Source organism: Notechis scutatus, chromosome 2 (genome assembly GCF_049901735.1).
Source record: "Notechis scutatus isolate UNSWTSFEM ecotype Mainland chromosome 2, rNotScu1.2, whole genome shotgun sequence".
In the NCBI taxonomy this organism is placed as follows: Eukaryota; Metazoa; Chordata; class Lepidosauria; order Squamata; family Elapidae; genus Notechis; species Notechis scutatus.
The window spans coordinates 206,657,023-206,679,308 of record NC_142010.1 but is presented as its reverse complement, the minus strand read 5'-3'; the positions used below and the strand labels follow the sequence as shown (position 1 = coordinate 206,679,308).

Sequence of the window (22,286 nt, the reverse complement as noted above, 5' to 3'; positions counted from 1 at the left end):
GCCTGTGACATTTTGAACCGGGATGAAACAGCAGATGATCCGTCCCCACCTGCCCCTCTCAGATGTGGTGTTTTCTCAAAGTAAACCAAATTATTTTAGAACAAGAGGTGGAAGAATAAAAAAAATTCTCTCTATACCTGGCATTAAAAATACAATACTAAGAAATCAAATAACAATTTGCTGTGCTTTTGTGGAATCCAACATCTCTTGTCTGACTAAGCAAGGCCAGCCCTGCTCTAGGCATGTTGATAAATAAAAATTGGGTAGATTTAGAAAACAGAAAGTCTTGTGTTAGAGTAGAAGTTAGGCGTTCCAAAATATCCCCAAATTGGAATCAACCCAGGAATTAGAATCCCCTTCATTTTAAACAATGCTAAATTGAGCTTTGAATATTTAGCTCAACTCCCATTATCATCCTTCAGCATTAGCCAAACTGTCTAAAATGGTGTGTAGTGTGGAAGTTGTACAACATCTAAAGGCAGACATATTTTCTACTTAACACCATGGCTTGACAAAGCTCTTTAGCTGTTTTTGCCAGGACCTTTTCTTCACAGTTTTTCTTGGAGCTAAATGTGAAGCTCCTTTGAGCCAAACTCTGAGAAAGTTCCCCATTTGCTATTGGATGAACAAGGGGCAGCTGCTCAAAATGTCATCCTGGCCAGACTCAAGCTTCTGCCTGGAATTGGGCAAGATTACTACAGTATCCCTTTCTTTCTTCTATATTTAAAAGGGTGGCGCTCAAACCAAAGAAGTTGCCAGCCTATAGTAAAGCAGAAAATATAGGTCAGGGACAGACAGCCCTTCAAGGTATGTAAGATCACAAAGCTGGATTCACCAGAAGCTCTGGAATGTTCTTTAAGGAGCTTAGGGCATGGTAACAAAATCTTCAAAGTCCATTAAAGCCTCTCCCTACTTCAACTTATATCTAATCCAGTCAAGATGGACTTGTTTTGAGTTTCTTCCTCATTCTTTCTACTTTCTCAGGATTCAGATATCTTTTCTGTAGTGGTTCAACATTGCCTTCCTTCCCTGAATCAAACCCACATTCCATCAAGTTTGGCAATAAATGCCTTGACAGTTTCCTGCATAGACTACCTTGCTCACACCGTTGACTTCTATGAGATTATTTGACCCACAAATGATGGGATTTAGAGCCATTCATTAATTGTCTCTTCATACTATATTCAGCAGTGACTCAGTCACAATTAGTTACCTATAGTTAATTGTGCCTTTACTCCACAAGGGTAATTTGTTTGTTTGGGTAGAAGTTGCACTCTTGCTGCTTTGAAGATCCAGAGGAATTGTGCGGTAGGTCTATTTCGAGCATTCAAGTCACATGGGTCAGGAATCTTTTACAAATCCATGCTTGGTCTGCCACCAGCTGCTCCTCCTTAAAATAAAACTACCGGGCAAACAGTAGGGATCAGGAGGGGAAGAGAAGAACTACTAGATTCTAACCAAGAAAACCGGCCCTGCTTTCCAACCAACATGACGGATCAAAGCCCCTTTGAAACAGATATGCTAACCCTGAACCGATATGTCATGGAGAAAGGACGACGGGTGAAAGGGGCAACGGGAGAATTGACCCAGCTTTTGAACTCAACACTCACTGCCATCAAGGCCATCTCATCAGCAGTCCGAAAGGCAGGTCTTGCTCATATGTGAGTAGCATAGAAAAAGGGAGAAGTGGGTCTATATTAGAGTGTCTTAGATGAGATCTGGGGAAGGAGGCCTATTTCTTATAATACGTTGAACAAAATTATTGAGATAGCATTCCACGTGGCTGCAATGAAAGGAAAAAAGCACCTATAAGAGGTAACATGTATGCTGTGTTATAGAAACCTCTCTAAAATCATTATTGATTTTCATTTGATATAAACAGAATTTGATCAGAAAGAAGGCACCAACCAAATATGATACCTCTACTCTATTAACATAATAATTTCAAGGAGAGAACAAAAGCTTTCAGAATACAGCAAAACTTAACAACAGCTGTAGACTGATAGTATACAAGCATGTAATATGCATGCATAGTAATATAATTCAGCAAACCAAAGCAGTAATATTAACCCAGGAATAATCTGATTTGCCTCTATGCTGTTTCTGTGATTGAGAAAACAAAATGGTTCATAAGCATGTCAGCATAAAGATCAGGCCAGTTAACTTATTTTTAATGTCATAGAAGTTGCATTCAGAGAAGGATTCAGAATTGTGCCAAGTGGCAAATTGCATTGTCTTCATTAACAGGTTTGATGTCATGGCCAAGTCTTGACTGTGTTCCAGAAACCCGATAGACTATTTTTATAATTCTGTGTGGACATGAATGAGTTAATCAGAGAATAAGTTGCCAAGGTACAATCTTCTGCTTCTTAGCACAATATCTCAGGGCAACAGATTTTCTTGAATTTTTTTCTTCCAAGGTTACAAAGAGGGCTTTGGCCTTGAAGGATGATATCAAATAGCAGAAACCCTTTTATTCCCATGCAAACCTTTGAGATTGACTTTTATAAAAGTCGGAAATGCTGTCCAGAAAATAGAAAAGGTTAGATTAGTTAGTATTTGATTAATTAGTATTTGATTCTGAAGATCTTAAGCCTTTCCATCCCTCTGTCATTTCCTATTTGAAAGGAACAGCGGTTTATCTTTTCATTGCTTGCAAAGGGATGGAATTAAGGGGAGAGAGAGAGAGGGGTGGGTGGTGGGTGGGAGGGAGAACGCTCCTCCTCATAACCTCATTACTGTTCATTGAGTCAGTAGAAATATGACACTAATTGTTATTTTATTATATTTATTATTCTACCGATATTGCATCTTGAGATTCCTGTGAATCATTCAGATATGTATGATTGGGGCAGTCTAAGCATTGGTTAAGTAACTCATTAAATTCTGCTACTATGACCATGAAGCTTTATTCTGTCTTATTACTGAGCCTTGTAGTGTCGCTACAATTTCCTGTGACAATTTAAGGGCAGCAATTGATGGAGTGCCCTAGCTTCATTTCCCCTCTTTAACATATGGTGGGGTGAGACCTGACAAGAATAAATGGTGCCTAGATTAGAGACCTTAATCACATTTCAAGTTGCCCAAATAACAAGTTGTCAGTGCACAGACAGCTGCCCACTTGCACTATTTCTGAATTTAGGTCTGCCAGTCTTCCAGAAGATTGATAAACTTGTGTGGAAAAAAAAATATGGCACCTGGTAGGATGATGGGGTAGAGGAGAAGCTTGGCTGAAATAGAAAGGAGTTCCCAGAGCTGATCAAAGTTCTCTCCCATTTCATCTTGGGTCCATTTAGTGCTGACTTCCAGCAAAGATGATCATGGAAACAGATCCTATCACAGTACTACAATGACTGGGTTTTTACAGAAACAGTTCTGGACATTTAACACTGAAGATGTCAGTAAGATTGTGCTAAAAAAAAACCATGCAGGATACAAAGGCAGACTCATTTATTAATGAAGCGCTTTGCAACACTTTAAAGCACATTCCTCTTATATAGGCATTATTTCATGATTGCTGAGGTAAAAAGATTCAATAAACTGAATATTATCCATGGTCTTCAATTAACCTCTGGAAATGCCTAGGAGCACAACCTGGCCTCCAGTGTTTCCAAAAGGCCTTCAATATGGTCCTTCAATATGGTCATTGGCAAAAGACTGTGAGAGGTACAGTCCAAAAATATGAAGAGCATCCATTTGCTTTTCCCTGACTTACCTGATAACTCTTTTTTTATGTTAGTAATAACCTCATGGACTTTTCTCCCCTCCATAGGTATGGAATTGCAGGGAGTGTGAATGTGACTGGGGACGAGCAGAAAAAACTGGATATGTTGTCCAATTCTCTGGTTATCAACATGCTCCAGTCATCCTACAGCACTTGCGTCCTGGTCTCTGAAGAGAATAAAGAAGCAATAATCACTCCAAAAGAAAAGAGGGTCAGTATATGGTCTAATTCAGTGGAAAAAGAGTGGTCCCTCATTTAGCAGCAGAGGGCGCAATTGAGTCATGGAAGGAAAAAGATTTTTCCAAGCTCTATAGTTGAAAATGTCTGAGGGCAGACAATCCACCATTCCAGAACTGAATGTTACTTCCACATGCAACAAATAATACTGCCCCCGAGCTTCCAAAATTGAATTAAGACTGAACTGCCTTAAACTGAGAAAAAACTTAGTCTGAAAGAAAAACTTTCTCTTGCCCAAATTGAAATTAAGTGGAGGACAGCTTCCAAACATCAGGGGAAGCGGAGATGCTAACACAAAGCTAAGTTGCCTATATCAGGGGTCTCCAACCTTGGCAAGTTTAAGCCTGGAAGACTTCAACTCCCAGAATTCCCCAGCCAGCTTTGCTGGTTGGGGAATTCCGGGAATGAAGTCTTCCAGGCTTAAACTTGCCAAGGTTGGAGACCCCTGGCCTATATGATCTGAGCTGATCACCAGACCATGTCAGCAGCTGGATGGTCAGTGAAGCATGCCAGATTGAATCCATGACAAAAACCATGTCAAGTAAGAACATAGAATATAATAGGGTTGGAAGGAACCTTGGAGGTCTTCTAGTCCAGCTCCTGCTCAAGTAGGAGACCTTATACCATTTCAGACAAGTGGCTGTCCAGTCTCTTCTTGAAAACCTCCAGTGCTGGAACAGCCACAACTTTTGGAGGCAAGCCATTCCACTGATCAACTGTTCTCACTGTCAGGAAATTTTTCCTTATTTCTCTCTTAATGATCTTCCACACAGTTAGTTTTTGTCCTGCCCTCAAGTGCTTTGGACCACCCTATTCTTCTTGGTGACAGCCCCTAAGAGGAAAAACACTCCTTTTAAAAACAGAACAGCTAAGAATAACTGGAGGCTGCCTCTATTATTGACTAGGGAAAATGACATTGTGAGGACACAGAATAACAAAGATTTCCAGATTTAGGTATGTGTGAGGAAATGCCTGAGCCTTATTCTGGGACTCACTGTACTATGATAGGTGGGATACTCCCACTGGGCCACCCTACAATTAAGTGAACACCACATTTTACCAATGAGTATGCAGTGAACTCTCATTTTAGTTGGAAAGACGTTGAGAAATAAAATAATTTTTCATCAATTGAATGAGAACTGGTTTTAAAAAACACTGCAGGATAGTTTTCTCTCTGATAGTTACATTTACTTTTGCACAAATTTTGTGCACAATTTGCTTGGAGGAGGAGGAAAAGGAGGAGGAGGAGATTTGAAAATATGAAATATCAAACTTTTTGTCCAAAGAAGAAAAAATGAATTAATTGATTTATGAGTTGAAGGTTTAAAAAGATGTGGATTAAATGTGGAGGTGAATAAGAATGTAATTACCAGTTCAAAATAAAGTCAGAAGTAATTTGTGTTTCTTAGTTTTAGTTTCCTTTTCTTGTACTTTTCTGATTTGAGGGGGCAGGTTGTGGTTGTTTCTTTTTATTTGTCTTTTCACTTATCTTATATGAACATTCTCAATAAATATAAATGAAAACATGGAATCTTTTCTCTGATATTCTAGTTCAGCCTTAAAAAGGATCTGACTTAATTTCCAAAATGAACCACAAAGAGAAATAAACAAATTACCTTGTATTCAAGGCTTTGCATTACCAGTACTTACATAATCTCCTATGGTATCCTATTGCTGTTCCCAGTTTGTCTGGAAAATTGGATCAGGAAGCTGCCAAACTTCCTGAAATAATATTTGATATCACAGTCGAAGAACTGCAGGGGGAAAAAAGATAGCTTTAGCAGACTTGCAATTTACTAGAAGCAGCCAGACAAGAATTGTTGTATTTCCTACCACTGTGTGAGAGGGGATGGGGGTACAGTACAAGTTGTACTATATAAACTGTTAGATCTGGAGGAGTGGGCGCAATAACGGAGACGAGGCATCTATACTGACTCAACTCAACTCTTTAATAGTGACTTCAGAACAGAGCAACAACTAGGGCAGCAGCAGCTCTTTTATAGAGCTGGCTGCTGTCACAACAACCAATGAAATTGAAGTAACCGCTCTAAAAGCGTCCAATCAGCGATGGCCCGTTGTCAGCCAATCAGGTCAGCCAGAATTGGCCAATCACGATTCGCTTATCCGCGGACCAATCAGAAGTGCAGGATTATAAGCCTGCTGCTGAAGTAAGCTAGTATAGCTATTGACGAATGAGTTTATTTAGTTCGTAACACCCCTCCCCCTAGGTTCCGTCTGAGGGTGGGGTGACGTAGTCTCGTAAGTAGGCAGGCCGTTTCACCTGTCTATTCGATTTTCGCTGTTCCACCGTTCTCTGCTCTGGCGCTGGCTCCGGTGGGCTGTTTGTAGAACCGGGTGGCGAAAACGGTTCCACTATTCCGCTCGGGACTCAGGGCTGTCCTCTCTGTTGTCATCCGGGTTCCCTGGACTTGCTTCTATGGCCGGGCTGCTTTGTGGCGAAACAATCACCCGGCTCGGTCCACCTCGTCGCCAGTGTTAGATCTGGAGGAGTGGGCGCAATAACGGAGACGAGGCATCTATAGTGACTCAACTCAACTCTTTAATAGTGACTTCAGAACAGAGCAACAACTAGGGCAGCAGCAGCTCTTTTATAGAGCTGGCTGCTGTCACAACAACCAATGAAATTGAAGTAACCGCTCTAAAAGCGTCCAATCAGCGATGGCCCGTTGTCAGCCAATCAGGTCAGCCAGAATTGGCCAATCATGATTTGCTTATCCACGGACCAATCAGAAGTACAGGATTACAAGCCTGCTGCTGAAGTAAGCTAGTATAGTTATTGACGAATGAGTTTATTTAGTTCGTAACATAAACATATATTATATAGTACAATACCAGTTGTAGGCAGCTGGTATTGTACCATATAATAGTCTACTTTTCATCATTCCTCTCATATAAAATGCATCTTTAGACTATTCTTCTGCATAAAGTAGATTTTTCAACTTTCTAAATTAGCTTTTGCTAAACTGTGAGTGAATATTGTATCTGCTAATATCTGTTTTAAGACTGCTTTTATTTCTCTTTTATTTCAGGGTAAATATGTAGTGTGCTTTGATCCACTAGATGGCTCTTCCAATATAGACTGTTTAGCCTCAATAGGAACAATATTTGCAATTTACAAGAAGGTAAGCAGCTGAAAAGAAAAGTGGAATTGTTAATAGTACTATCCAAAAATGCACAACAAGTCATATCTTCTAACATCTCATTTTGTCTATGTCATTTATAGAATTCTAAAAATAACATTCACTTTACAGAATTTCCCCCCAAGTTGATAGTCATCAAAGTTGTTGAATTTGTGTGCAATACCAGGTTGAAGAACTCTTTGGTGAAGCTACAGGCCTAGGGAACAATTCTGAGTCGGATCCAAATATATGTTCAACCAACTCTATAAAATCTAATGTAGCTGGCATTAGTTCTTCACATTCTCAGAGAGGTGAACTGGAAGTATGATGGTTGATCCTCTTACCTTCTACATATTAGACGTCCTATATTCTCATCATTGAGTTATATTATACTCAGTTATACTCCAAATCAGCTAAAATAACAAACTGGAAATGACGGTCAGGGTCTCCCATCCTTTCATGCTTTTAATAATATCTGCAAAAGACATCACTTTTGTAGGGTAGTCATATAGATTCAAGTTACATGTGAAAAAGATTACAAGTACCTCATCAATTAAAAGTATTGCGAGTAAAAATCCATTTTTGCTTGAGACATTCTCAGATAGCCTCAAAACTTTTGATGTATGTAACTTCAGGAGCCTCTCACTTAATTGTACTAGTCAAGTCTCCTTTTTCCAAATATCTCTTTGAGATCTGTAATGGAATGTCCTAGGAGGTTGAAGTGTTCTGATTGTGTGTGTGTATGTGTGTATGGGCATGCCTCTGAGTTAGTATTGGTTTGTGATTATTGCCTGGACATGTCCCCACCGTTTTCTTGGCAAGATTTAAGAAGTAGTTTGTTATTGCGTATTTCCTAAGGCTGACAATGATTGCTTCAAAGTCACCTAGCTGGCTAGAACTCCTGGACTCTAGTCTGATGCCTTAACCACTATAGCCAATCCGCTCTGGTATTACTATGGCTCTATTGGGTGTCCTGATGTGACCAGTATGGGCTGTTGTTTATTAATAATTGATTTGAGTGTGATGAACTATGAGCTGTAAATGACAAACAGTGGTGTTTGTTGGTGTAATCCTTCCTGGAAGTTAATCTGACTCTATTGCTTTGTATATGGGAGTTGTTGGATGGATGGTCAGTCTGCTGACTGTTATCAGATATTCAATCAATCAATTGAGTATCTCAGCTGAGTGGGTCAGAATAAATGAAATAACAGTATAGCGTATTGCCTGGCTATAGATGATTGATTGGTATTGAAACAAGCAATACTAATGTGAGAAACAAACTCTGGAATGGAAAACTTTAGGATGTTCCAACCTGTGTGTATTAAATCCAGATTGCTTTTCCTTTATCCATACATTAGAACAGGAGTGTCAAACTCAAGGACTGTGGGATGGATTCGGTCCATGGGTTGCTTAGATCTGGCCCGCAGACCCGCACTGGAAACAGCGAAGGATCGGCCCGTGGTGCCTCTGCCAGCGAAAATGGAGCTCCATTTTTGCTGGCAGACCACAAAGGCCACTAGAGGTGCCCCCGACATAAGTGACATCGAGCTGGCCATACCCACCCTGGCCATTTCCACCTGTCCCCCCCCCAAGGTCAAACACAACCCTGATGAGGCTCTCAATGAAAACAAGTTTGACGCCCCTGCATTAGAGAAAATAAAAACTAGAAGGCAGTCTACATGATAGTTTACATATTATATCATTTAACCTTAAATCCCTGGAACATGTTCCAATCTTTTGGTTGAGAGATGTAATCCAGCATTTCTAGTAAAAGATCAGGTCACACATAAAAGTTATCTGATCTATTTAGGGCAGATTTGCTAAGGTTTTTGAACTAATTCTCTGGAATAATATTTAAATAACCATCCAGGATCATTTACTCTTTAACCTTTTGCAGTTGTGTTCTTCAGGCTGTTCTGAATGCCTGAAATTGTTCCAGAATGAATGTGGTTTCTGGCAATTTGTGCATATCATTATCTACACTTTATTATGAAACCAATCTTAAAATGCTAGGGAGAACTCCAGTGTATCCCCATTTTGATGGGCTGCATAAGAATTTAACTCACAGGGTGTTGCACCTTTGACCTAAAAAGATTAGTTTCAAATGACATTTTCCATTGATGGCTAGCTATTACTATCTAAAGATATGAGCTAATAGTAATTATTAACCATTTGCAAATAGATTTACACAGGTATTGAGTCTCACAGTGACATTTGGAACAAGTAAAGAGACAATGTTCAAGTACTCAGTGTTTCATTTGATGAATCCTGTTGTTGTTGAAGATTGATTATTAACATGAGCAAGTTACTTCAATTTATGACTTGACCTGCAACTGGTATATCTTTATTGTTAATGTTCTTATTTGTAATTTGGCAGTATCTTCAGTTCAATTATATTTAATATTTTTTTATAGAAAAGCCTCAGTATATCAGACAGACTGTAGGTCCATAATTAAGAGAATGTCCTATTCATATATTTTAAGTTTCTTTGTTTTCCTGCAATTTAAATTTTGAAACTGCAAAATGTGTGTGTGTGTGTATCCATATATTTTTCTGTCTCTATCTGTCTGTCTGTATATTATATTAATGCTTATAATGCATTATTTTTTTCTTTTAGACCTCTGAAGATGAGCCTTCTGAAAAGGATGCCTTACAACCCGGACGCAACATTGTGGCTGCAGGCTACGCTCTGTATGGCAGTGCAACGCTGGTCGCCCTTTCAACAGGCCAAGGAGTGGACTGCTTTATGTTAGATCCGGTATGAGTCCAATGCTAAGCATAGTTTTGTTTTGGTTGCTGTTTCATATTCCATATGAAAACCGTCTCCCTTTTCAGGAACTGTGGTGGGGGTGATGGATAAAGTGTTTATAATAGAGAGGCCATTCTGAATGAGAGCAATGCTTCCTGAGCTGGTATTTGGCTGTATAACATCATTGTAATGCCATGGTGGCAAAAGGATTGCTTATGCATTGGCATGCACTAATCATTTGGATGAGGCATGAAATGCTTTTCTGGATCTGGTCCTCAAAACCACTGATGTGGCTTTTACAAGACTCCTCCGGAGTCAGAACAGAAGAATGACTGGAAGCTACTTTAGTCTTTAATGCAGCGAAACCAAGAGGAGTTTCATCGAATGAATGAACAACACTATTTTGTAGCTGGCATTAAAAAGATTTTGGGAAACATTGTGTGGAAATAGCAGCCGATAAAGGGTATCAAACATATTTCAACAAGCAAGGGAAAACTGAACTGGAGATTAAGGATGTGAAAGCTGTTTTATATTTATTTACTTTAAAAATGAGGCCAGATTTTAATTGTTAACTAGATTATGCAAAAACTGAATTATTCTTTAATTTGTTCACAATTTTGCTAGGAAAAGAAAATTCCAGAATTCTCATTTCCTGCTGATGTTAACCTGGAGGCACATCAGCTTAACTTAAAAAAGCTTTATTGACTACCGTATAGGTAGTCCTTGACTTACAACAACAGTTCGCTTAATGATCATTCAAACGACATTGAAAAAAGTGACTTATGATTATTTTTCACCCTTAGGACCATTGCAGCATCCCCATGGTCACGTGATTTACATTCAGATGTTTGGCCACTGATTCACATTAATGACGGTTGCAGTGTCCTGGGGTCATGTGATCACCGTTTCAACCTTCTGACAAGCAAAGTCAGTGGGGAAACCAGATTCACTTAACAACTGTGTTACCAATTTAACAACTGCAATGATTCACTTAACAACAGTGGCAAGAAAAGTTGTAAAATAGAGAAATACTCACTGAACAAATGTCTTACTTAGCCACATACATTTTAGGCTTAATTGTGGCTGTAAGTTGAGGACTACCTGTTCTCTGAAATTTTAGCTTGAGTCTGGCCTGCTTTAGTTGTTTTCAGTTCTAGTGGTGATTCCTCTCTGTTTTGACATCACTATTTGAATGTTGTCAGGAGAGGCCAAAACATAGACTGAGATCTATTTGTCAGCTACTGGGAGACCTGCAGAAGATTGGCAAAGATTTCTAAATCCCAGAACATTTCAAAAGCCTTTCCTCCTAATTATTATATTATTGAAAAATAATGCTTGGAGGACAACTCCAACATTGGGTTGTTTTTTTTAAATGAATGTGCCTATGGATATCCTTATCTGTAATTCTTAGTTGCATGGTCCATCCTACTATGTTGAATCTTTGGATCCATCTGATGGACTATACTATAGGCTCTTCTACAGAACAAAGTAAGATGGTGCAGACCTGAAATCTATGCACAAAACCTCTAAGATGCTTATGACTCTTTGCAAAGACACTTAAAACTGCAGAGTTTTTTTTTTAGGATTGGTTATCACTAATTTCAATTCTTTCTATTCCTTTAAAAGTGGATTGAATTGAGTTTTACCTGATTTCTTGAAGGAATGGGAAATATTTACAGTAATAAATCATTAAGATGGCATGTGAATTAATAGTATATGAATAAGCTCCTTTATTTTATCTGTTTGTAGGCTCTTGGTGAATTCATTTTGGTGGAAAAAGATGTGAAAATCAAGAAGAAAGGAAAAATCTATAGTCTTAATGAAGGTTATGCAAAGTACTTTGATCCTGCTGTGACTGAGTATTTACATAAGAAGAAATTTCCTGAGGTAATTTACCATTTGGCTGCCATTAATTACAAATAGTAGCATTTAATATAGTTTAGTTTCATAGTTCCCACAGAGAATTTTGATTACAGTTGAATTAATGCATTCAAGGAGAAAACTTGTTGTCCAAAAGGAACAAGTGGAAAACTCTGCTCATTTTTTGAACCATTTACTAAGCAATCTATTTCTTCGCCTTCAGGCTTTACTTTTATGGTATACTACACAGGCAGTCGTCAACTTTCAACAGTTCATTTAGTGACCTTTCGAAGCTACCACGACCCTGAAAAAAGTGACTTATGACCATATTTCACACCTACAGCCATTGCAGCACCCCCATGGTCATGTGATTAAAATTCAGATGCTGGCAACTGATTCATATTTATGACGGTTGGAGTGTCCTGGGGTCATGTGATCACATTTTGCAACCTTCTGACAATAGTGTCAATAGGAAAGCCCAATTCACTTAACAACCATGTTCCTAACTTAACAACTGCAGCAATTCACTTAACAACTGCTGCAAGAAAGGTCGTAAAATGGAGCAAAATTCACTTAGCAACAGAATTTTGGGCTGTGTAAGCCAAGTCATACCTGTACTTTAGTATACTTTACCGTTGATTCAATACTTGCACAAACATTCCATAATACACGTTCTCTAAATCAATCTTACATTTAATGTTCTTTCTCAGGGACCAGCATTTCTTTATCACATGCTGAAAATGAAAACCTGCTTTTTAACATCCCCTACTTGGCCAAAAGCCATACTGTACCCTCCAGCTTCCTACTGTTCCTGCTCTCCTCTTGTACCTTTTCAAGCAGAATTTTCCAAGCAACTTTTCAGGCACTTAGAATAATAACGCCCATAATTTTCACCCTTACTATTGCTACTAATTGTCAGGCAGGTACAATCTTCTCAAACACATTTAACAACTTGGGCTTTCGTGTCTCCTCCTTTTACATATGACAGAGGAAGAGATAAGAAGTTTCTGCTTTTAATTTAAACAAGCAGAGCTCCCTGCTGTATTGGAATCCAGAAAACTGTAGCAAAAACAAGGGTAACCAATAACTTTGATTAATTTAAAACTGAGAGGAAAGAGGCAATCTTGGTCTGTTTCCCTCACAAGCTCTAAAACACAGTTGGGGCTACTGTTACTATTTGGGGAGGAAAGTTATAGTTTGGATCTATCAACCAGGAATGATAGATGCCTCTGCCTTTCCCCCTAAGTTTAATAGATCAATTGTTTCATAAAGGAATTTAATCTCATTTTATGACCCCACACAATAGGCAGCTATTTCCCATTTCAAAATATCAGAAAATACTTCTGCCAGGTAATTAGAAAAGCCTACTAAGCACAAAAATAGAAAGAAAAGAAAAAGAAAAGAAAAAATGAGTTTAAGGAATGCATGTGCCCTGGGACAGGAAGTTGTTCTAACCTGCGTTACAGAAAGAACACAAGATGGTAAATGGATTTATTACCCTACACGTGAACCTGTCTTTTGATATTTCCTATTCCAAACCCAGCAACTCACCTCATGATTAAATTTTCAGCCAAACAAAAAGCCTTCAGAAGAAATGTATTTTTTTCCCCTGTTGCTTTAGTTGCCAAGGCTTGTGTGTCTGATTCAGAACTTGACCTATAAATTCAAATTTTGAAATGATACTTTTTGTCAAAATTACTACATAAGAATCAGAAACAAAAAACAGGAAATGATTTCGTTATATTATATAGGATCTGGATTTGGGTGACTAACCTTTGTTTCATAATCATCAGTACATTTAGTGCAGTTCATTGCAGGAATTCCATGAAACCAGCAAGTGTGACTTTATTCAATTTACTGCTGAATAAACAGTAAGGTGGCATTATTTCACATTTCACAAACACATATGGTCAACTGAAACCAGGAAAATGAGGAAACAGAAACAGAGAGGGATTTAACCTTATTGTGCCTTTTCTACAGCAAATCCAATTTAGAGTGAGTCATCTGGTTTACTTACTTTCTTTTATACAACTTTACAATTATTTTAGAATTAGAATTCTTTTATTGGACAAGTGTGATTGGACACACAAGGAATTTGTCTTGGTGCAAATGCTCTCAGTATATACATAACAGAAAAGATACATTCGTCAGGAGTCAAGAATCATAAGGTACAACATTTAATAATAGTCATAGGGTACAATAAATTTTAATGTTTTTTTACAACATTGAACAAGCAAATTGTAAATCTAGACAGCCACAGCAAAGGTAGCTGTGATCCTAATCATAGGGATGATTAAACCGCATATTGCAGTTGGTTGTGGTTTATTTCATTGGATTTATTGGATTAAAAATGATCTGTCCATGGCTGGCATCAGACTTCCTTAGTTCATTCTTTCTCAGCTTTTGTACCTGTTGTTACAGAATGGACACCCTACAATTTCAGTCAGCATGGCCATTGATGAGAATTTTTGAGGTGTGGAAATGCAGAGAAGATCAGGTCAGAGAAGGCTGATTTTGTGTAAGAATATGCTGTATTTTTCTTCTCTGATCAGGTGATTTGCTATCTAAGATAGAATGCAATGGGCATAGTAGGAGTTGATAAGATTTGTAATCTTCTAAATGTAGGAAACCACCAAAACCGCTGCACTTGCTCTGTAGGGGATTAACCAGTAGAATTGCACTATCTTTCCACAAAACTCAGCGTATTGGGTAAAAAGCACGTGGGTAGCTTTTCCCATCGCTGTGTTATAAATACAATTGTAAAAGATTGTAGGAAATGAAATTACAATCTTATTTACTCTATAATTTTTGACTTCACTGTACTTATTGCATCACTGTCAACTGAAATGATCAGATACACATTGCTATTAAGTTCTTAAGAAGGGGAGCTGAAATCTTCCCTTAGATCAGACTTGGTCAGTTATGACAACTTTGCAACCTGTGGACTTCAAACCCCAAAATTCCTGAGCCAGCACTAAATATTTGATAGTTGGAACTTTTGAAAGTTCCCATCCCTTGCATATTGCCCCATGGGTTGCTTCCTGTGTCCTTCCTGTGTGAAATTGTTTCAAGGAAAAAGACACTTAAGCTTAAGCCACTAAGACGGAAACCAAAGCTATCAAGTTGTTTTAAAGAAATACGGTTGAATCAAGGAATAACTCGAAAGCTGATGAATTGATTTTCAAAGCATCCCTTTGGGGGTTGGGGGCAATAGATATCCCTTATATTCCAGTTGCTGAAAGAAACTGCAAGCCATAACAATGAACTTTGTTGATATTATAGAAGGAATTGAGTTTTTTCCCCCAGTAGATTTTAGTTCCCATCCCAAGCACCTTAGGCTATTTTCAAAAGGTGGCTTGAATGATATTGTGTAATATGAGATTGAGTGTTGCTAATATAGGTAGCCCTTGACTTATGACCACAATTGAGCCTAAAATTTCTGTTGTTAAGTGAAACATTTTAAGCGAGTTTTTTGCCCCATTTTATGACCTTTCTCACCACAGTTGTTAAGTGAATTTGGCTTCCTCATTAACTTTGCTTGTCAGAAAGTTGCAAAATGTGATTACATGATCTCAGGATACTGCAACTATCATGAATATGAGTTCAGTTGCCAAGCATCTGAATTTTGTTCATTTGATCACCGGGATCCTGCAACCATTGTAAGTGTGAAAAATGGTCATAAGTCACTTTTTTCCAGTGCCATTGTAACTCTAAACAGTCACTAAATGAATTGTTGTAAGTTGAGGACTCCCTGTATTGTGTTATATGAGATTGATGATTGCTATGTTGCTTCTTTGGGGTGTGGAATGGGATTTAAAATTTGTTTGGGTATGTATGTGAAGATGGAAAAGGAAACGAAATATATCTCTGTTTATCAGCTCATTGTAGAATCTTCCCTTTTGAGTGATGTGGTAGGGACTTCCTTGAACACAGGTGCACAACCACAAAACATAAATGAAAATTAATATAAACACTCTGAAACGTCTGCATGATGAGAAGTTACCCTTTAAAAATGAGCAGAGTAGAATGGAACCAACAGGATTAACTCAGAACTCCATAAACTGTGATGTTTGTTTGAGAGCATTTGGGCAATATCAAATGGTAGACTTCTATCTTTCCAATTGTCCAAGCAGAAGTACCATTAGCTATTTCCAGAAAGGAAAAATGAATCATTCCAAACCGTCAATCAGTATCCATTTCTTTGGTCATCTGAAAGGGAAATCTATGAGTTGTTCACTTGGAGCAGTGAAAGTGGCTTGGGATATAACAAAATGAGAACGGGAGGTTGCAGTGGAAATTCAGAAAGGCAATAGGCCAGCACTTCTCCATTTGTTCTCTTGTCTGCTCTCTGTTTCATTCTAGATTAAATAACTCTGCAAACTCCATAAGCCTGAAAATATTTAATATTATAATCTGTTTTTCCAGGGCTATAATATTGCACTCGGTCAGAGAGACTAGAGTATGATATTCTGCCACATATTGATTTCTGCCAAACAAAAAACTGTTTGATATGGGGATTATTTCTATGGCCAGAATTTTATGGGTACATAATTGTTGGAAATTGCAGACTAGATATTTCATTATTTTTCTTCCCTCTGAATTATGCCTCAGATTAGGTTCAGGTTTGTACTAGGTAATGAGTATGAACAATTCTACTCTGATATAATCTGTACTTCTGCTTTACAGGAAGGTACCTCTCCTTATGGAGCCAGATACGTGGGCTCCATGGTGGCTGATGTTCACCGTACTCTGGTGTATGGTGGGATATTTTTATATCCGGCTAATCAGAAAAGTCCCAAAGGAAAGGTATTTTTTTTACTTTAAATTGACTTATTATAAGAAAGTACAATTTTAATGAAAAAGGTGGGCATTTTGTTCCTTGGAAAATCAGGATTTAGAATTAGAGAATAGTTCAACTGATGCAAGGAATCACAAGGAATCCAATAAATGAGTTGAGGCTTTTTGCAGTAAAAATTAGAAATATGTATACAAGAAAAACTTGCATATTAATCATTATTTATTAAATTTATATTCTGCCCAATTCCCACATTTATTATTTGACCAAAAAACCCTTATGTATTACAATATGGTATATATATGTGAGTAAATGTGTTTAGGATTGCACAGTTATTAGAAAATTAATCATAGCACCATCAGCCGAGACTATTATGAAAATTATATGACTTCATTGTTTCAATAATCGCATTTGGCTAGTGGCTTCAATGGGACTTTGATTCTGCTCCAGCAATTCTCTAATTCTTGACAAGGTCCTCCTGAATTCAGGATTTCTCATTTTTAGTTAGGAGGTGATAATAATGTGAAATCCTCTGTAGAGAGTGCAGGTTGATTTTAAACAGCAGAAAAAATAAATTGTTTTCTTTATTAGTCCTGGAACATTTTTTACTATAAATTAGTGCTGTGCAAGTTTACAGATCATTGTGAAAGCTACTTAAACAAGTACACAATGGTTGAACAAGCAGACAATAGTTTACCTGTTAGAACAATGTGCTCTGAAATGCACACTGTACTATGTATATCATTTTCCAAACCAATGTTTGTCTCATATGACGTTGTCCATGCTTCAGAAAGTATCTCAAAGTGTATGAGGAAATAATGGGACAATGCTTTCTTCCCCTTGCTCCCATTCTAGAAGACATAAAGCTTTTCAGAATTCAAACCTAGGAAGGTTTAAGAAATATAAGTCTTAAATAGAGACATAAATATTTTAGGAACATATTAGATTAGGGGTGTCAAACTCAAGACCCGCAGGCTGGATTCGGCCATGGGATACTTAGACCAGCCCACCGTGCCTCTCCTAGCGAAAATGGTGTGTGGGGGTGGGGGTGGTGCTCCCACACCTCATTTCTGGCCTGGATGGCCTCCTGCAGCACTCTGGCAGAGAAAATGGGGTGCAGGAGGCACATGCGCCCCCCGCCCCGTTTTGGTTGGCAGAGTGCGGCAGGAGGCCCAGCCCAAAAATGGGGTGCTGGGGGCTGCGCCCAGCCTCCCTGTCTCCATTTTGGCTAGCAGAGTGCCGCAGGAGATGTATTATGTATTATCTTCTTCCCCTCCATCCCCCTCTGGTTGGCCCGCGAAGGACAACTACAATGCTGATCTGGTCCTTGAAGAAATCCAGTTTGACACCTCTATATAATATTAGATGGTATTCTATATGGAAAACAATCTAATGGAACAAGGAAGAGGCAGAGAGAGTCTTAATATGTTAAGTCATAATTTATTAAATATAGTTTGTTGTCTAAGCACACTGACTGGAATCTTGTTGTTGGAAAACATAAATTACTTTTCAATCAACCAAGACATATCTGGATTCATACATGCTTTTTAAAAACATCACATTTTGGTTTAGGGTGATGTGAAATTCAGCTTCCAAAATTCTCTCTATGTTGATTGGGAAGGGATAGATGAAAAGATTACCGTTCAACTAGTTCAGATGTGGCCATGTTCTCCTGTAATGCTAAGCAGGAATGCATGATTGACATGTCATGCTAAACCAAAAACACAAAACCATATTGTAGCTTCAAATGAAGTGTGGCTTAAAACTCTATGTTCACCTACCTCAGTATTTTCCTTCCTAGAGGGAAGCAGGACTCTTCAAAATCTTAGGTAGAATTTATTACCAGGTTTTATATTGAGGTTGAATCTGGACTTTTTTGCACGTAGGACTGTTACAAAACTATTGTTCTTTCTGATCATGCTTGTTCTTTGCTGGGGAAAATGCAATTTGTATTCCTATTGAAATGAGTTGGAAAAATTAATCTGGACTGCACTGCATTTATTAGTGTTGTAGTTTAAAAAGAAACAGCAATGCAAGGACTTCAAAACTGAAGGATGATATATGTATGAGTGTTTATAATTTGAAAAACTGTTGTGATTAGATATAAATTCTCCAACTGCTTCTTAAATAGTTTCAACAAAAGAAATTAAAGTGAGAATAATGGGTTTTCCCTCTTATATTCCAGCTGCGGCTCTTGTACGAATGCAACCCCATCGCTTTTATCATTGAACAGGCTGGAGGAATAGCTACCACAGGCACAGAGGCGGTGCTGGATGTAAAGCCAGAGTCTATTCATCAGAGAGTCCCTTTTGTTGTTGGTTCTCCTGAAGATGTTCAAGAATATCTTGCATTTGTACAGAAACACCAGAAAAGCAGCTAGTGGTCCTCTAAAGTGCCCCATCAATTTGCTTTCACACTCTGGTCTGGAAAAATATGAAGGCGCAAAGTAAAAGAAATGTCCAATCTGATGATCACAACAAGAAAGGCATTGTCGTTGCCCCCTATTTTTTTAAAAAAGAAAATCTTTATTTAAATAAAAATATCAAGTTGATCATTTTTTAAAGAAACAAGAAGAATAAAACAAGGGTCTTTTTGAATGAATTGAATACCTCCTTTTCTCAGACAAGTTTTGACTGGGAAGTACACTCCTCATGTCTAGCATCAATCCAGTTAATAATCAAACCACACATTGTCCAGTCTTGTCACCTCTGAGGTAGTGGGTTTATCTCTCCATTTAGACTCAATCAAAACAATAAAAATATTTTTTCCCAAATGGTGTGTCCACACTGTTGGCAATTTTATATTGCCAACCTGGCCTTTAATCTGTATACAATAAAATGGTTTTTCATGATTTGCTTCTTGTTTTGTTTTTCACATATCTCTTGCATACCAAACTTTTCAAAATTGATTTTGCCTTCAGCCAACCAACACAAATAACTTGTATACCTTTAAAGCTCCCCATATTTGTTTCCCCTCTAAATATAAAGAATTGATTGTTGTGCCTATATGGCGAGACTTAGATGATTCTGGTGCCTTGACAAAATTTGAAAGAGAGATTCCAGAGCAAGAAAACTAAAGTTTACTGTTTCTATTCAGCTTGGAATAGAAACTGAATAGATTTGTTTTGATCCTTGGAATGATTCCCCTGTTGCTGAGAAATCATGTAACCATTTCTAGAACAGCTATTATTCTTCCATGGAAAGTTTGCAAATGATTCGTGTTGTTCTTATTTTATGTACATCTACAGTATATACACGTGCAACAGATCTGTTTAATATGTGTAGCCTCCCCCCCAAAATAGTGATTTCGAATAAAAGAGCATCTGCCTTTTTTTTTTTTTACAAATTGAAAAGTGCTCTTCTCAGTATTTTTTGACAGCTGAGACCAACACTTTCTGCATCTCACAAAACTGGCCTTACTTCTCAGTAATTAATCTTTGAGGATCCCTACTTCTTACCACAGCTGCTACATACTGTTTGATAAAGAATTCTAAGCTGCCTCATCAAGCTGAAATTCCAGATCCTCTTCTTAATTTTTTAAAGCATATAGAGCAGCTTTTATTTGATATCAAAACTATTTGTGTGGGTGGGTGTGTTACCCTGCTTTTGCTTCATGAGCAAAAAATTGGCTTCCTTGGCACTTTTTTCTGTGTACTGTATTTTTCCTTTCAATGCTCCTGAACTAAGAGAATGACAGACTGACTAGACTAGGGGTGTCCAACCTTGGCAACTTTAAGACTACAAGCTTATCAGCTGAGGCATTCTGGGGATTCAAGTCCACAAGACTTAAAGTAGCCAAGGTTGGACACCCTTTGACTAGACCAGGGGTGTCAAACACGTGTCGTCATGGCATCATCACGTGATGTATCATGACTTTTTCTCCGTGGGTATGGGTGTGGGTATGGTGTGATGCATCTGGTATTTGGGCTGCGAGTTTGACAGCCCTGGAGTAGACCATTCTACCAACCTGCTGAAAGTAAAAAATCCATATCTTATCCTAGTTTAAAGCCCTATTGCTACTTGATTCTCCTCTGAAGATATCCCTCTAATTTCAAATGATGTTAAACACTGTTCTTCAAATTTTGTTAATATTCTCAATCAGTGATTATTATTGTACAGTACTTGAAATGATAACTTCTGTAAGATGTGTTCCATTTTTCAATCAGTGCTAGGTTACTTCTGATTTTAATCTGATCATTTTTCTCCCATTTTTCCAACCACATATGCACACTTGTTTACAAGATTTAAATTATGGGTTTATTGAAATAATTGCAATCAACATGAGATAATGTAGTGTAGTACAAGCAGCAGCAAGCATACCAACAGAAAATTCGCACTGACCTTCCTGAAACAGTTATAGTCATGCATACAGAAGAAATAGTAAATAGCAATAATCTTGTCTTAGATGAATCCCAGGATTTGTGAGTGACGGTTTCAAAAATACTGAATGAGTAATAGCTAGAAAAACAGCACAAAGCATGACAAGATAAATTAGCAACTAGTACCATGCCTCTGTTATTTATTCCGTGATATCCTTGTTTTCTCAGTACTGAAGTACATATAAGGGAAAAGATAGTGGATTATTCTCCCAGTTCTGTATATTTAACAGTGTGGGAAGTGTATTCATTTTATGACTCAAAACTCAAGATGAAAAAGGGAGGTTTTCCTTTTGAAGTAAGGAAATCAAGCACTGATTAGAACTGATCTTGGAATGTTTTTGAAGTGCTGGGAACTCTCACACATTTTGGAATGCCTTTGAAATGCTAGATACCGGATAAAGAAGTGTCTGTTACGAGCTAGGCACCATGAAAGATAATAAAATGTAACTTGTATCCTGAAAGATAGATTGTAAATCAAGCCATTTGTATACTGGGGGGGAGTAGTAGGGGGGTAGTTTTGGGTATAAAAGTAGAGCCTTTAAGCTCTGCCTTTCGTTCCTCCCACCTGCCAGGGCAGGAACCCGTTTCTGCAGAAATGTTACAATAAAACCTTTTTCCTTGGATCAACTTTGAATCCTGGTGGTTTTTCTTAGCCACAATCTCACAACAGCTTAATTATAGGTTTCCAATTAGGACCATATTTGCTTTGATTACTATTTATAACTGTATTCAGTTTTTCTTTACATGAATGTGAGGGGGTTAATAAAGATCAAAATATTTGTGTTCTCTGAGCAACTCCATGTTTAAAGTCCATTGCCCTTAAGTGCATGTTTTTTTTAAAGGAAGTGGACTGAGTAAACCTATGTTTTGTCCAGTTCTTCTGTAATCATACCACCCTCCTTCCTGAGAAACAAAGAGGAACATTTAGTTTGAAGACTCTCCTGGAGCACAACTGTTGAATCTTAAAATTTCAGCAGAATCCTTACATACAAGTCTGTTTTGCCCTGACTATTCTGGTTATATCAGCAAAATTGTCTGTGACTAGTAATCAGCTGACTGTAGGCCCCTGAAGCCTGAGCCTGCTGTGCAAAGCTATTGTGGGTAGCTTGAGTCTTGCCAGCACAAGTTTTGCTAGAAGAAATCCAATATTTGTACAAGACAGAGGATCATCTAAAAAGAGGGATTTAGGATAAATTGACAATGATTCCATTCAATTTTATTACAGTTGACTTGATTTGCTCAGTTTGAAAAATAGCTTCTATTTATTTCAGATAGTCTGAATTCTCCCCCCCACATATGTACCAGAGAACTAAGTAAAATTTTCAGGACTGCTAATATGATCATGTGCATACTGTAACTAGAAATCTTCTTCACTACAGTCTTAGCAATATTACTGATTTGCA

At 38.0% G+C, this 22,286-nt stretch overlaps 1 protein-coding gene across 1 annotated transcript; it reads left to right on the top strand.

Moving 5' to 3' along the window:
• The first annotated feature begins 1,353 nt into the window (after nucleotides 1–1,353).
• LOC113429723 (fructose-1,6-bisphosphatase isozyme 2) lies at nucleotides 1,354–19,356 on the top strand. The gene is made up of 7 exons (XM_087957919.1): nucleotides 1,354–1,661; nucleotides 3,773–3,935; nucleotides 7,012–7,104; nucleotides 9,719–9,859; nucleotides 11,600–11,737; nucleotides 16,397–16,516; nucleotides 18,691–19,356. The coding sequence occupies exons 1-7, from the start codon at nucleotides 1,489–1,491 to the stop codon at nucleotides 18,883–18,885; spliced, it is 1,023 nt and encodes a 340-aa protein (XP_087814045.1). The 5' UTR covers nucleotides 1,354–1,488; the 3' UTR covers nucleotides 18,886–19,356.
• The last annotated feature ends 2,930 nt before the right edge of the window (nucleotides 19,357–22,286 follow it).